The sequence below is a fragment of the Canis aureus genome, chromosome 15 (genome assembly GCF_053574225.1).
Source record: "Canis aureus isolate CA01 chromosome 15, VMU_Caureus_v.1.0, whole genome shotgun sequence".
Lineage (NCBI taxonomy): Eukaryota > Metazoa > Chordata > Mammalia > Carnivora > Canidae > Canis > Canis aureus.
This window is the reverse complement of record NC_135625.1, coordinates 19,622,036-19,637,541: the sequence shown is the minus strand read 5'-3', so window position 1 is coordinate 19,637,541 and position 15,506 is coordinate 19,622,036. Positions and strand designations below refer to the sequence as shown.

The 15,506-nt window shown below is 42.6% G+C and overlaps 1 protein-coding gene and 1 long non-coding RNA gene across 7 annotated transcripts in view; one reads left to right on the top strand and one right to left on the bottom strand.

Annotated features, from left to right (window-relative positions):
• Positions 1-15,506, top strand: part of LOC144284299 (uncharacterized) — a 77,069-nt gene that overhangs the window by 43,446 nt on the left and 18,117 nt on the right. The gene's annotated exons all lie outside the window — the stretch shown is intronic.
• On the bottom strand, positions 3,937-8,284 carry CDKN2AIP (CDKN2A interacting protein). Of its 2 annotated transcripts, none has more exons than XM_077848660.1 (3): positions 7,891-8,190; positions 7,287-7,417; positions 3,937-6,825 (listed from the first exon to the last, which is right to left on the bottom strand). In XM_077848660.1, the coding sequence occupies exons 1-3, from the start codon at positions 8,148-8,150 to the stop codon at positions 5,480-5,482; spliced, it is 1,737 nt and encodes a 578-aa protein (XP_077704786.1). In that variant the 5' UTR covers positions 8,151-8,190; the 3' UTR covers positions 3,937-5,479. The 2 variants fall into 2 exon arrangements, with proteins under 2 accessions (XP_077704786.1, XP_077704787.1); XM_077848661.1 differs by having other exon boundaries at positions 6,688-6,825; positions 7,318-7,417; positions 7,891-8,284.

Here is a 15,506-nt window from a genome sequence, read left to right as displayed (position 1 = left end):
TAATGATATACAAATGGTGAAGGGTAATGAGACAGGATTCATAATTCGTTTCAACCATTGATTACATCATTGATTATACCATTGCCTCTGTGAATTGTCCTTTGAAGTCTACAAATAGAATGGCTAGAAAATATTTTACAATAATTATTTCAGATACATAGTTGAGCAGTTTCCTTTAAAGTTTACTTCTTTAGGGATGCCTGGGTGGCTCAGTGGTTGTGAACCCGGGATCCTGGGATCTAGTCCCACATGGGGATCCCCGTGGGGAGCCTGCTTCTCCCTCTTCCTTTGCCTATGTCTCTGCCTCTCCCGGTCTCTTGTGAATAAGTAAATCTTTTAAAAAAATAATTAAGTTTACTTCTTTAGAAGCTTCCTAAATAGTCAAAGTTTCTCAAATTTTCCTCAAAGTGTGATTACACTTAGTACTTTCTGGAACATAGGAAACAAAGATCATGGTACCGCATGTTTCATTGGCGTTCACAATGACCGCCCTAGATTAGAACCAAGTCATAGCTTAGTCTTCAGTGAGAACCCTGAATTTGAGTCCCTGCTTCAACATAACACTAGTTCTGTGATTTGAGAGAAACAATTCAAAATGCTCATCAGTTGTCTCATTTGTAAAGATCAACAATACCAACCTCCTCATAGGGTTCAGGAAGGCTTAAATAAGGCCTCAGTAGGGGTACGTGGCTAGCTCAGTCAGTAGAGCATGTGACTCTTGATCTTAGGGTTGTGAGTTCAAGTCCCATGCTGGACATAAAGCTTACTTTAAAAAAAAAAAAAGAAAAAAGACAGGCAAATTAACACATCGAAGGCCCAAATAAATGGTAGCTACTCACACGGGAGTTCTTGCAGTACTGATAGTTTTATTTTGTAAACTAGGTATGGACATTCAACTAATAATTATTGGATTTTGTGCACTTCCACAATTATATTTCACAATAAAAAAGAGATGGTAGCTATTTTTAGTTTTATTAAAATGTTAATTTATGTGATGGTCCTTTAAGGCTTACTGGAGTCCCTACTAATTACAAATCCTATATGGTATACTACTTAAAAACAGAGTAATTCCGTTTTGCAGTAAACTGGTGACTTTCTAATACCTGTTGCAGAAGTAAGCTACCTACACTGAGCCTTACAGTTGTTAAGCCCCCTTCTGTTCATGGTCCATAGAGGTGCTGAAGGAATTCAGGGGTGCCACCCTTCTTGAACTAGTTATTTTTAAAAAAATTTATTTATTTATGAGACACACACATCAAGAGGCAGAGACATAGGCAGAGGGAGAAGCAGGCTTCCTATGGGGAGCCCGATGACCCAGGCGTCCCTAAAGTAGTTCTGCTCCTGTTTTATACACTCAGGGCTCCTATTTTTCTTTGAGGATATATGGCCAAAGGAAAGTTTGAAAACCACTGATTACATGTTCAGAACTAGGGTTTTATCATTTCGGTATGTCTAAGCCGTGGTAAACTGACGTACATGACAAATTGTAAGGAAAACACTAGGTGGTTCTTAGCATTTTGGCATGTTACTTTACATTCCTTTTCAAGTTTTATACATTCCTCTTCTATGTAACAGTTTGGTGTATTTACCACTTATGTTGTGATTAGTTCGGTTGCTTCCTAATGACTGCTAACGTGGATTCAGATTCTACTCATAAAAATTCCAAAAATCACAAAAGGTATGTGATTGCTTCCTGTTACAGTTCTGGCATATGAAATCTCTAGTTTTTTAAGAACATCCTGTATGTAACCCTTCCTTTTCAGCATTACATTTTTTTCCCTTTCCAAATTAGCCAATTTAGTTTGGGACTTTGTCCACTACTTTGTTTTGTTTTTTTGCTTTTGGTGTATAAACAGGAAAGGAACAGATAAAGAAAACTTTAAAGATTAATATTCATTTACAGGTAATAATTCAATTTTTTTTCTTTTGAGAACCAGAAAAGTAGAGAGGTATTAAAGCTGGTAAGAAGGGAAGCAAAGTAAAAAGGAATGGTTGCAGCTGGTTAACAAACAAGGTGCGTCCAAGAAAGCCAGGGAAACATGAAATTCTACCAATATCTTTCATGTAGAGTAGTGGGAAAATCAATGGCTTGACGACCCCTGCAACTTTCTATTTTTGTTGAAATGGTAAAAAAGCTACAAAGAGCATTTCTATTCACCAGCTATATTAAGGATTTTTCAAAAGTCATGGCCGAAATTGATACCCAGAGATTTGCCAGTGAAGTGGGTCAATATAGACTTTAGCACAATCTTTGAGGAAAAATACTCCAAATTCCTCTTAAACTACAGTGACACAATTGTAGAACTGACCTGGTTCCCAGTTGAAGCTGGCTTTGGTTACCTTCTCACTGCTGTTACTAGGATCTAAACAGCTAACAGCTAGCAGCTAGCAGAAGTGTGTACCCAAGAAAGCTGCACTTGGTAAGAAAAACAATGGTCCTTTCACACATAAATTGGAGGCTTTTTCTATGTATTTTATATACATGTGTATACATGTGTGTATGTATATAATACATATAAAAGGCCTTAGAATTACAGATATCCTTATGACAATTACCCTAGCCAATGGGAGCAGTGTCAGGCCCCCAAAATCCTAAAGTTTAGGATAAAAATTCATAACACCATGCTTCAAAGTCAATTAAGTTTACCATTAAAAGAAAATCCTGATTTTTAGCACCACCAAGAAAAATCAGTTTTAAGACATCATCTCACCTCAATGATTAAAAAATGAAATTCAGTTATTTCCTATCTTGATTATTTACTCTGTGCAAAGTGAGCAAGAGCATGAGCAGTGGGGGAGGAACGGGGTGGTGGTGGTGGTAGGGAGGTCAGGAGAGGGAGAAGCAGACTCCAGAAACAGGTTCCTTTCTCAGGGCACCCAATCCCAGGACCCGGGTATTAGGACCTGAGCAGAAGGCAAAATGAAGGCAAATCTTAACCATCTGAGCCCCAGGCACCCCTACAGAGCTTTCTTTAAAAACTAATTTCAGGGGCACTTGGGTGGCTCAGTTGGTTAAACTCAGGTCATCCCAGGGTCCTGAGATTAAGCCCCACATCAGGGTCTGCAGGGAGCCTGCTTCTCTCCCCACGCCCCAATCGGCCACCGCTCCCCCGGCTCCCTAATAAATTAAATCTTTAAAAAAAATTCAGTTGCACTCTGTAAGGGTTAATTCTCTAGGTGAGAATATTCAAGACATGCAAATACCAAGTAGAAGGATTCATTAAGGAGAAGAGCTCCTGATAGGACTCACTCCAAGGAAATGAGGTTTTGGGAAGATGTTTTGTCACTTAATAAAACTGGTAGAAAACTACTGTCTGGGGGATTTTCAGAAATTTTAGCATTTAGAGAAATGAGAAAGATAAGACAACAAAGCAAGAGCTAGTGCTCTGCAATCAGATATGGGCTTGTATTCATTCCTTCACCAAATTACTTTGTTTCAATTGAAAAATGGGCCAAATAATAGCTACTCCTAAAGTTGTGAGGCAATGAGCATACATAAGCAATTAACGAACTATGGTATATTGCACTGTACCCGACAGTTTAAACGTATCTCCTTTAATCCTCACAGCTCTTTGTATAGGGCGTTAGTCCTATTAGTCCTATTTTACGGATGAAGTTTAAAGGTTTTAATTCCCATAAGGAGCCAAGATTCGATCTCAAGAATAACAGATTGCTACCAAACCTTGTTTTCTTCTGCACTATACTATCTTGAACTATTGTAAAATACGCATTTCTATCAGGGAGGCTTTACATTTTTATTCGGTATTTTATAAGCTTTTCAAAGGCTATATAGCAAATAATTGTTTATAAACATTTTTATACTAAGCAACTTCCTCCAGTTCTACCTATCAAAAAGTTACTACAATTTAAAATATTTTCAGTAATGTTTATACTAACTTGAAATAAGCCGATTTAGAAAATTGCCAAACCACATAATTAGATACATTACAGAAATTTATTTGTCCTTTGTAATATTTGGCTCGCTTTTCTGGCAATTGTCCCACGAAATACACATTCCAAGACTGAGGAAAGTCAAGTAATCAGAAGTGCTTTCATGACATTCATGTTATTGCTTCTCGCATCTAAAGGCAGCCCACTTACAGAATGTAGACTTTGGGATCTAATTTCACATCCTCAAAACTAAATCACTGAAGATTATCTGGTAAAATGAAAAGTGATCATTTCAAGTATGTAAGCATCCTTGTTTATTTCTAGAATGTAAAATTGAAGTAACTTCTGAAAATTGTGTTACTTATGCTCAATTTTCCTATCCCAATACAACTAGCATATAAAAGGGCATTTCTTTGATTTTTCTCTCAACATTATTGCCACTACTGCTCAAGGTGCAGCAGCTAGACAGAAGGCCATAAAGATAACATTCTGGGCGAGTCTGAAGAAAAATTAAACAGAATATACAAAATAAACAGAATCACCTAAAAGACACCAGATTCCATTTCATTACTAACAAACGTAATTCAACTGAACAAGCTCCTAAGAGCTGTGCGTGGCCGTTCCCAGTGTTCTTCTAGACTTGTAAATTAAAAAACCATCTAGTTCTAGATTTACAGACTATAACCTCTCTATCCATACAAAGTTGTGTATCAGCTCTGAAAAATTACCTGATTGTAATTCCTACTGACGAGTAGTGGGAAGCCCATTTGCAGGAACTCATTCTGACTTAGAGCGGGAGAAGAAAAACACGACTTCTTGAAAAGGTAAAATAGCTTAAAGCATTTAATATCTAAACAAATCAATCTGTTAATAGTAGTCACAAAATATGCTTAATATAGAAACCCACATTTATGTCTTTAAGAAAAAAGTGTAAATTGTATTTTACCTCAAACATAAATTAACCCACTTAAAGAATCTGCAGCGGTCAAAATCATGGTGAATTTTAAACAACTTCAGAATAAAATTACCTTAAGTACTTTATACTGCTTTATATCTAAAAAATGCTTACAACTTCTCATAAAAATAGTCTGAGGCAACTATTTTTTCTTTTATTCTTTAACAGACAACATTATGGGCAACATTCTTAAAACCTTAAGCTTCACAGACTTTCAGACATTCAAATACTATGGTCCCCTTTTCTTTGATGTGAAGGTTTATTCAGCTAGGGAAAAAAAAAAGCATGGTAGACAACTTAATACATTTTCACCAAATTCAAAGTACAAAAGTTTTAAGATTCTACAGAACTACACATCGTACCTAATGGATCATTAAAAATAGAAGACAGTATTTTCTTCAGCAAATAAAACAGCATAATGGTATGCTGTTAATGCATACTTTTGAATATGTACTGTCAATCATAAATTATTTACAACTTCTACTGTGTGAAGAGAACTAGAATGTAAATTTTCTGCAAAACTGGAAAAAAGCAATACAAAATTTGTGAAAGCCTGTGTTTCATATTATACAAAAGTAAGCCAGTTTTTCTCTTCAAATACCAGACATTATATGCAGTGGTATTCTGGACGAATTATAATAATTCTTGAGGATGTTTTAATGCTGGCGGTAAGTTTACCGGCCTTGACTCTTCATCAAGGAGGACCAGATCTTCTATTTCACTGCCTCTGTATTTCCTTTTACATATCTTTACCACTACTTTCTTCTTGAGAAATAACTTCAGTGCTTCTCTTGATGCAACAGCTTTTGCATTTTCTTTGCTTTTTCCACAGCCAGTGCCCAAATACACAGACTTGCACCTCAACTCACAAACAATACTTTCTTGAGAGCTTTTATTTTGAGGCAGATCTGCTAGTTCTTTTAGCGGAACAAAAAACACATCCAGTGTTGCCTTCAGAGCTTCAATAGCTGCGTTTAGGAGCTCGCCATGATTCACATTGGGACTAAAGCCACCAACAGCTACCAACTTCCACGCCACCGTCTTATACAGTCTGTTGAAAAACGGCTGTTTCTGTTTCACATCTTCATTGGTTAACTTGCAACAAGAAAATTTGACAGAACTCTCACTTGACTGTGAAGTACTTTTAGAAGGCAACTGTGATGTGCTAGTCTGAGAACTACTCTTAGAAGCCAGCTGGGACACACTTGCTAAGGAAGTGCTTTTGGAAACCAGAGATCCGCTGGTCTGGGAGCTGCTCTTGGAAGCTAACAGTGATGCAGCTACCTGCGAAGTGCTTTTGGAAGTCAGCAGAGATGTACTTGTCGATGTGCTGCTCTTGGGAGTTAGTAGGGATGTGCCTGATGAGGAAGTATTTTTAGAAACAGATGAAGAAACACTTGCCTCTGAACTAGTTTTGGAAGTTAACCCACCTGAAGCTGTCTCTGAACTAGGCTTGGAAGACAACAGTGGCAGCTCTCCTTCTGAGCTTCCAGAGGAGCCCAACAAGGGCACCTCAATCTCCGAGATACTTTGAGAAGCTGAGACTGAAGAACCTTCCAAAGCACTCTTTTTAGGTGATCCACTTTGTTGTCTGGAATCAGTAGATTGGGTCATGTGACTATTCACACTGGATTTCAACAACGAAGAAACAATGGAGGCTGAACCATGTTTATCTGGAGCTTCTGATTCCAAAGCTTTTCCAGACCCTGCCGCTGTTACCTGAGAGGAAATGCTGCTACTATTTTGGCTGGAAAGAGATCGATCTCCATCACCTGTAGAGCTATTCTGACTCGAGGTGCCAGAGCTTCGAGTGGCGTTCCCACTTTCTGGCTTCACAGATGACCCCGTACATGTTGAGCTGTTTTCCTGCTGAGCTGATGCACGTTCTGTTTTGGCAGAAAGTTTTGCATGCTCTTGCTCAACTGCAGAATTGTTTCTTCCTTCTAGGAGTCGTTTCTTCGCTGGCTCTTCTACCCCTTCTAAAAAGAAGGAAAACAGATATGTGACTAAGTCTAGCTCGTATGCATCACCTGAAAATTTACAAGACAGATACTTGTCAAAAGAAAGACAGAAGTCCAAAAAAAAAAAAAAAAAAAATCAGGACTAGTAATTTCTTTAAGAAAGAAAATGCGGAATAACTTCATTAATTTCTTACAACAGTGTTGAATAATAGAATTTAATTTCTGATATTAAACAAAATCAACGGCATAGACATTCGACACTTGAAATCTAACGCGGTCAAAGTTAACTATCAAAACCAGTGCCTGAAACACACACACACACACACACACACACACACAATTGAGGCTTTAACATTCCAACTTGATTAATAACATCGTATACATTCTAGCTTGTTAAAAAAAATTAATTATACAATTCCTAATTATATCAAACTTATGTTCTAAACTCCTATGTATGTTCACATCTATGATCTGCTAACCATTGCTACTCGATATCCCTCTTTTCTTCACCTTGGCAACCAGTTCGTCTCTTGTTGTATGGATTGGAGCATCTGTCACTTTGATGCCTTCAGCCATACTAAGTATTTTATCCATAACTTTTTGTGGGTACCTGAAGGAGGAAAAACAAAACAAAAAACAAAAAAACAAAAAGACACTTTTAAAAAGTGTTTTTCCCCAAGCTACCACTCTGGGTGTGCAAAAACAAACAAACAAACAGAAACAGGCCACAGGAACTGCATTTCCTGGTTGTGATCAAGAAAAGTGTACGAGCCGCCAGGAACTTTCGGTTTCCTGCAACCCCAGAAACCCACGCCCCAGGGGCAGGGGGGCGGGGTGCTCCCCGAGCGCGCGGCCGGCCGAGCCCCCAGCGGCCTCCCCCCCGCCCCCCGACCCCCGCCCCCCACCCCCCGCCCAGCGCGGGGCCGGCTGTTGCCGCCGCGGCTTCTGGCTGAGGCGCCCCGCTCGGCCTCAGAGGGCGGCCCGTCCCGCGGCTTCCCGCGCTTCCCGCCTTCCCCTCGCCGCTGAGGCCTGGCGGCGGCTGACACAACCGGGAGGGCCGGGCAGGGGCGCTTCCTCACTCACCGGCACCCGAGAAAGACGTGGTTCGCCCAGGCCATGGAGAAGGAGACGAGCTGCTGCAGCTGCCGATGGCGGCTCCCGCTCTCGGCGTCGGCAGCTGCCTCCGCGTCAGGCCCGGTCGGGGCCAGGCCCCCGGCGTTGCGGAGCAGGAACTCCCGGCGGTGGCGCCAGTGTTTGTCAGTCTCGCCGTCGCAGCGCAGCGCCTCCACCCAGGCGGCCGCCCGCGGGTTCTGGCTCAGGTACTCCGACACCTCCTGCGCCATGTTGGGCCTGCGGGCCGCGGAGGCCGCGAGCAGACGCTGCGCGGGGAAGAGAGGCGGGTGCGCGCGGGCGGCGAGCGGCCCTGTCAGCGCGGCCTGCACCGCGGCCCTCCGGAGAACGCCCCTCGCGACGCCCGAACGCCACACAACAGCGCCCGCGGCCGCCGAACCGCCCACTTCCGCCCGCCGCCGGCTCCTTCCCTTTTATAACCTCGCCGCCGCCGAGCGCCCGCGCGTCCTTCCGGCGCGGGCCGGCTCTCCCAGGACGCTTTGCGGCGCCCCGGCCGGGCGGGGGAGGGGAGGGGGCGGGGCGGGCGAGCGCAGGGGGAGGCGAGCGCTCGCGCCTCCCGTTCCCGCCTCCCGCTCCCGCCTCTGCCCGGGGCGCCCCGGCTTCGGCTTTGTGACGCCGCCGCGCTCCCGCCGCCTCCCTCCCTCCCGCGCCCCGCCGGCCCCGGCGCGCGTACGGAGCGGGGCCCGAACGCACGAGAGCCCGCCCCCCGTCTCTTCGATCCCGTCCGAGCGCCGTCCCGGGTGTAGACGGGCGAGGCCTTCGGAGGCGGCCCCGGACGCCGCGGCGTTTTACGAATGTGCAAGGGTTTGCGTGTAAATAGCAGGAGGGGGGCGGGGCGGGGGCGGCGTCTGGGCAAGTGGGCTCCCGCGCGCCGGCCCCGCGGCCCGGGCGGCTCCGAGCCTCTCCGCGTGCCCCGTCTTCTCCCCCCTTGCGTCCGTTTCCGCTGCGTGACGTCCACGCTTGACCTTCCTGGAGGCTTTTGCAGCGTTTTCTTCCCTCTTGCGTTCGTTTGCATTGCATGATGTCCACGCTCAACAACATTCCTGGAGGCTTTTGCAGCGTCTTCTCCCTCCTTGCGTCCGTTTCCGCGGCGTGAGGTCCACGCTTGACCTTCCTGGAGGCTTGCTTAGCGCCACGCGTCCAGTCTCAGGGACACGTGCTTTCGGGATGAATCCCTTTTAGTAAGGGGCGGTGCAATCATCCCAAATTACGAGGCACAAAGGAAATTTTCCTTGCGTTCAGTGTTTGTGGACTTTGGTTCGAAAATGGCTCGAATCCGGATGATCAAGCCAAAAAAAAAAAAAAAAAGCCACTTAAACTCGATTAAGATTTTTTTTTTCTTTAACGTAATTTATATACATGCAGGAGTGATCACCATCTATCATGTGAAAATAACACAGCCCACTCTCCGGTTAGCACCTAGTGAAACTTGGTAAAAAGGCGGGCACAAAGGAGTTTTGAAGCTTAGGATGTTGCTTCTCCTTTGGTTCTTCTTTCCTCCTTTTCTTTTTTTAAAGATTTTTATTTATTTATGATAGTCACAGAGAGAGAGGCAGAGACACAGGCAGAGGGAGAAGCAGGCTCCACGCAGGGATCCCGATGCGGGACTCGATCCCGGGTGTCCAGGGTCACACCCTGGGCCGAAGGCAGGCGCCAAACCACTGAGCCGCCCAGGCGTCCCTCTTTCCCCCTTTTCATTGAAAATTTCTGAGTCTTGAAGAGGGGTGAAAGGCTGCGGAACTCTGACAATTTAAAAGACAAGACATTTTATGGGTTTTGCTTTCATGAAGTCTTTGGCCGTGGGGGGAAAAGGGTGAGTAAAAGAATCGGTGATGACATACCTCCATCATATGTGTGCATTTTAAGCCAAGGATTTTCTCATTTCCTTCTTGCCATGTAGCCTTCTACCTATGAGGTTTCATTGCCTTGAGAACAAATAGTGCCCGGATTCCAAAATGATTTTTTAGAATTACAATAAAAGCAATATGGTCTGAAAGCTGGAGTACTTTTCAAGAACCAGGTGCTTGCCAGAAAGAAAAGATAAATGTATTTTTCATTCTTAAAAAAGTTGACTTCACATATATAGAGAGATTCAGGGCATAGACCATGGTCCACAAAGTTAAGAAGAATGGCATAAAGGGACACTTGGTGGCTCAGTGGTTGAGCCCCTGCCTTGGGCTCAGGTCCTGATCCTGGGGTCCTGGGATCCAGCTCCCTGCATGGATGGAGCCTGCGTCTTCCTCTGCCTGAGTCTCTCTCTCTCTCTCTCTGTGTCTCTCATGAATAAATTTTAAAAATCTTAAAAAGAATCTTAAAAAAAAAAAAAAAGAATGGTATATATTAAAAAAAAAAAAAAGACACGTGGGTGGCTCAGCTGGTGAAGCATCTGCCTTTGGCTTCAGGTCATGATCCCCGGGTCCTGGGCTGGGGCCCCCACATCAGGCTCCCTGCTCAGTGGGGAGCCTGCTCCTCCTTCTGCCCCTCCCCCTACTCATTCTCTCTAGCTCTCTCTCAAATTCTTTTAAAAAATATAAATATTAAAAAAAGGAAAAATCGTTCTCACCCAATGGAGACACATTCTTTTTTGGGGGCTGTGGAAGAAATTCTGAGAAAAAAGGCAAGAAGAGAATTTAGAAAAATCAATGTGAGTGGAGGAGAAGGTGAGGGGGAAGTGTTGGCTCTGTCTGGACCTTTGGGAGAAGACTGCCCATTTAGTGCCCTGAGCCACCTTGGGCTGGCCTCTATAGAGATTTTGTTTATTCATGAGAGACACAGAGAGAGAGTCAGAGACATGGGCAGGAGAAGCAGGCTCCCCATGGGGAGCTGGATGCAGGACTCGATCCCAGGACCCCGGAATCACGACTTGGGCGAAAGGCAGATGCTCAACCATTGAGCCATCCAGGTGTCCGAAGAAGAGAATGTTTTAAGAAGACAGTGGTCCCCTGCATCAGTAGCTGGGGGAGAAATCAAGGAAGAAGGATACTGCTGTTAATGGACTGAGGTTGGAACCACTGGTGAGCTTAACACAAGTAGTTTTGGTGGAGTGATAGAGACACAACACTGGAGCTCAGGAGGAGGAAAAGGAGATATTTGACTTGGTGTTTGAAGGAGAGAAGAGAGGGGAAGCCGGACAGGGTCATGGCATCCATACAGGTTTGAATAAGGTGGGAGAGGCTTGAGCAGCTGCATCTGTGACTGGGAGGAGCCAGTAGAGCAAGAGTTTGAAGGAAAAAGGGGTAACAATTTCTGAAGGGATGGGAGAGGGATCCTACACACAGGTAGAGAGATTAACCTCAGGTAGAAGGAGAGACACCTCCCCGGTTTTCAAGGGAAAAAAGTGGGCTTGTAAGTTTGGAGGTGAGAAGCTGAGATGGAGCCCATGTAGTGGAAGATGCTGGAAATGGACATTCTAGATAGGGAGCAAGCTGCCTAGATGAACAGATCCTTTTAAGTTCTGGCCAATTTTTTAAAAATTAGAAAGTATGCATGCTCACAGAAATGAAAGAGTTAAAGGGAAATAAAAGGCATAAAAGGAAAGTAAAAATCTCTCCCCCTTCTCATCCCTAGTCCCACTGTTAAAATAACAGCATTTATTTACAAATTTATGTCCTCTTTTATCTTTGCTTCTTTGGGCGGTTATTTTTGTAACTAGGTTATGTGCTAATGTTTCTATTTCTTGATTTTTCAACTTTAAGAAGTATTTATTCCTCTGAATGTGAAAGGTGATAAATCCTATCACTTATACTATCCCTTCCTTTTCCCAATTGTTGTTCTATTTTTATTATTCTTCTGTTGGCCACCTGTCATACATTTAAATATTATACTTAATCTTTAATTTCTTAGTCTCCTAATTTTAGACAATCAGCTGTAGATATCCATATCATGTAAGAAAATCCTGGAAAAATTGGGCACCTGGGTGGCTGAGACCTGGCCTTTGGCTCAGGTCATGATCACAGGGTCCTGGGATCACAGGATGTAGCCCCCGCATTGGACTCCCTGCTCGGTGGGGAGTCTGCTTCTCCCTCTCCTCCTCACTCATGCCTGTGCTCTTTCTCTCTCTCTCTCAAGTAAATAAATAATCTTAAAAAAGAAAATTCTGGAAGAGAGACCATAAGGTAGATAATTGGGCATTCACAAAGTCTGGCTTTCAGAGAAAATGCAGTCGCTAGTGGTAATTTCACAAAAGGTGGAAAATTCTGAAGTGTTCCTATTTCCCTGCATGATTTGTGACATTTGTGTTCACAGTAATCCCTAACATTAATAAATGTCAATGAATTTGTTTGCTTCTTTGAGAATTAAATAAGATTATGAAGTTACATCTTTCATGGGGGTTAGCTTCCCAAATCAATATGTAAATGAAGGAGATGATATGATTTTACTACTTTTTTCAATGACAAAGCAATTACCTCAGTTTTAGAAAGACCCCTTGGGCATCTACTGATGTGGAGAAGTGGAGAATTAGGGACTTTCTCTTTAGGCTCGCAAATTCTAGTTTGATTAATTTTCATTGCAAGTGACAAAACAAATTATGATTTAAAATGGCTTCTGCTTAAACACAAAGGGGATTTATTGCCTGTATTTTTGACAGACTAGGGAATAAACCATGGGATCCAGGTACTCAAATAACATAATCGGGAAGCCTATTCCTCTTCATCGCTTTCTCTGTGTCAGCCTCAATCTTGGGCAAGCTCTCCCTGCATAGAGGTAAGATGGTTCCGGTAGCCCACAGCATCTACATCCTCTCTAGCTCAGCAACATGAGAACTCTTTCTTGATAGTTCCTGCCAATGTCTGGAGGTTCTTTTGGGAATCCATTTATTCCTTAAATAAACACTCTAGTCAGGGGTATGAAATATTCCAATTGTGTAGGTCTGAGTCACGTGGTCACCCTGAGAATAATAAAACACTTGAGTAGGATCGGTATCATGCAAGGAAAAATAAACTAAAGAAGTCAAAGAATTTACACTCAAGGAAATAGAGATAATAGCCATATAAGAGGGATCACCAAATACCAGAAAATATTTTACAGAACGGATGGTCGTAAGCAATCTCACAGGACACAAGACAATAGTCCCGTGTGAGCTCTTGTTATCAGGATGACTTCTTTCCTCCACATCTTAGCCTAAGTGATAAAATCTTTTTACAGCAATTCTTATGTTCCTTTATAGAGTTATTATATAGGGTCTTCCTGAAAACAAACTTTCCTGATGTTGCTTGGAAATACCCTGTGCATATCTGACATTTAATAATTGTTGAGTGACTGAATGAATAATGTGTGGCTTTCTTATAGACAGAGAAATTGTTTCTACATGCATGTAGGATGGAGACCAAAGTTAAACCTCCTGATTTCCTTCTCAGGATAGTGAAGTAATTATCTATTGCTGTGTAACAGATTACTCCAAAATTTAGCACCTGAAAATAGCATGTGGGTGTCTATAGTGTCATCTAGGAGCAGCTTAGCCAGGTGTTCTAACCTCAGGTCTCTTCTGAGGTAGCAGTCAAGGTGTTGACCAGGATTTTGGTCATCTGAAGACTGGGCTGTGGGAGGATCAGCTTTCAAGCTCACACACTGGGCTGTTGGCAGGCCTTAGTTCCTCTTCATAGGGCTGCTTGACATGGCAGCTAGTTTTCTCCTCGAACAAGTGGTCTAAAGAGAGCAAGAGATCCTGGGACTCAAGCTACACTCTTGTATAATCTAGTCTTGGAAGTGACATAATTCTGCTGTATTCTATTTGTCACACAGACCAATGCTAGTACCAAGTGGGAAGAGGGTATAAATACGAGGAGGTAGGGATTATTGGAACCATCTGGAATGCTGGCAGCCACTGATGGCTATTTTATTTATTTTAAAAATGTTTGTATTTATTATTATTATTGTTATTATTATTTTTAGTAATCACTACAGCTTTAGTCGTCTTCTTTCTCTTAATGCTAACAAGATGAGATATTATTATATGTAATTTCCCATCTCTGTGAAATGAAACTCTTTACCTGTGCCTTATGCCAAAATGTAGGAAATTTAAATATAGAACCAAGATACAGATAGAGAACAGATCATATTTGGAGAAGTACAGTTCAAGTTCTCATAAAATAATAAACTTGATCTTGGTTCTTCAGAATCATAGAAGGTTAGAGCTGGAAGGGAACTTTAAGATTGTGTTTATTTTGTAGATGAAGAAACTGGGAGTCAGAATGGTTAAGTGATTGCTCAAGATCATCAAACAATTGGTTAATGGAAGAGCAAGAATGAGAAACCAAGGAACATAGGCAGTATATTGACTTCTGGTCTAGGACTTCGGTCTGTCACATTTTGCTCCTTGGTGAAATTTAATTAATCAGCAATTTTGGTGAACTCGCAAGGTGTAGTAGTTGCAAAAGTGAGCTAAAACTTGTTAAATCAGGGCACTAAGATTATGACAGCAATAAATCACATAGTTATTGAGCAATTTGGTAACTAGGAGCAGGAAGGATATGAACTTTGTGCTGCTTTGTACCCAGGGATCCAGTACGTCAATGTGTGATTGCCTTGAAGCTACAAATAGCAGGGTAGAAAGGAACGTTCCTGGAGAGATAGAGGAAGCCAAGCAAAGGGCCAGTGTGTAGCTTAACTTAGTGGTTAAAAATATTGGCTCAGTCTGTAGACAAGCGACTCTTTTTTTTTTTTTTTTTAAGATTTTTTTATTTGAGAGTGAGAGAGAGAGCAAGAGAGAGAGAGAGAGAGAGAACATGATCCAGGGAGCAGAGGGAGAGGGAGAAGCAGTCTCCCTGCTGAGCAAGGAGCCCAACAGGGGACTCCATCTCAGGATCCTAGGATCGTGACCCCCGCCCAAAGCAGATGCTGAACTGACTGAGCCACCCAGGCACCCCAAGCAAGCTACTCTTGATTACAGTGTTGTGAGTTCAAGCCCCACATTGGGTATAGAGATTACTTAAAAATAAGATCTTAAAAAAAAGAATATTGATTTAAAAGCCAGGTGTTCCTGGGTTTGAATTCTGTCTCCATTATTTATCACGTGTGGCCTTGGGCAAAGTATTTAACTTCTCTTGGGGCACCGGGCTGGCTCAGTGGGTAGAGCATGTGACACTTACTTGATCTTAGAGTTGTGAGTTTAAGCCCCATGTTGTGTGTAGGGTTTACTTAAAAAAAATTTTTTTAACTTCTATAAATCTTTGTTTCTCTAAACACAAAAAGGAGATACTTGCACCTATGAATTCTAAGGAATATAAATGAGATCGTGTATATAAAGAGAATAGGTCAGGGATGCCTGGGTGGCTCAGCTGTTGAGCGCCTGCCTTCAGTCCAGGGTGTGATCCTGGAGTCTCAGGATCAAGTCCCACATCAGGCTCCTTGCAAGGAACCTGCTTCTCCCTCTGTGTGTCTGCCTCTCTCTGTGTGTCTCTCATGAATAATAAATAAAACCATAAAAAAAAAGAAAGAAAATAGGTCAGACCTGGTACAGAGTTTACACTCAATAAATGCTCTTTAGAAACATGTTTCAAGTTTTATTTGGTCATTACACAGTTGTAATAATTTTTAAAAATTTATACAAATAACATATTTGCAAATGA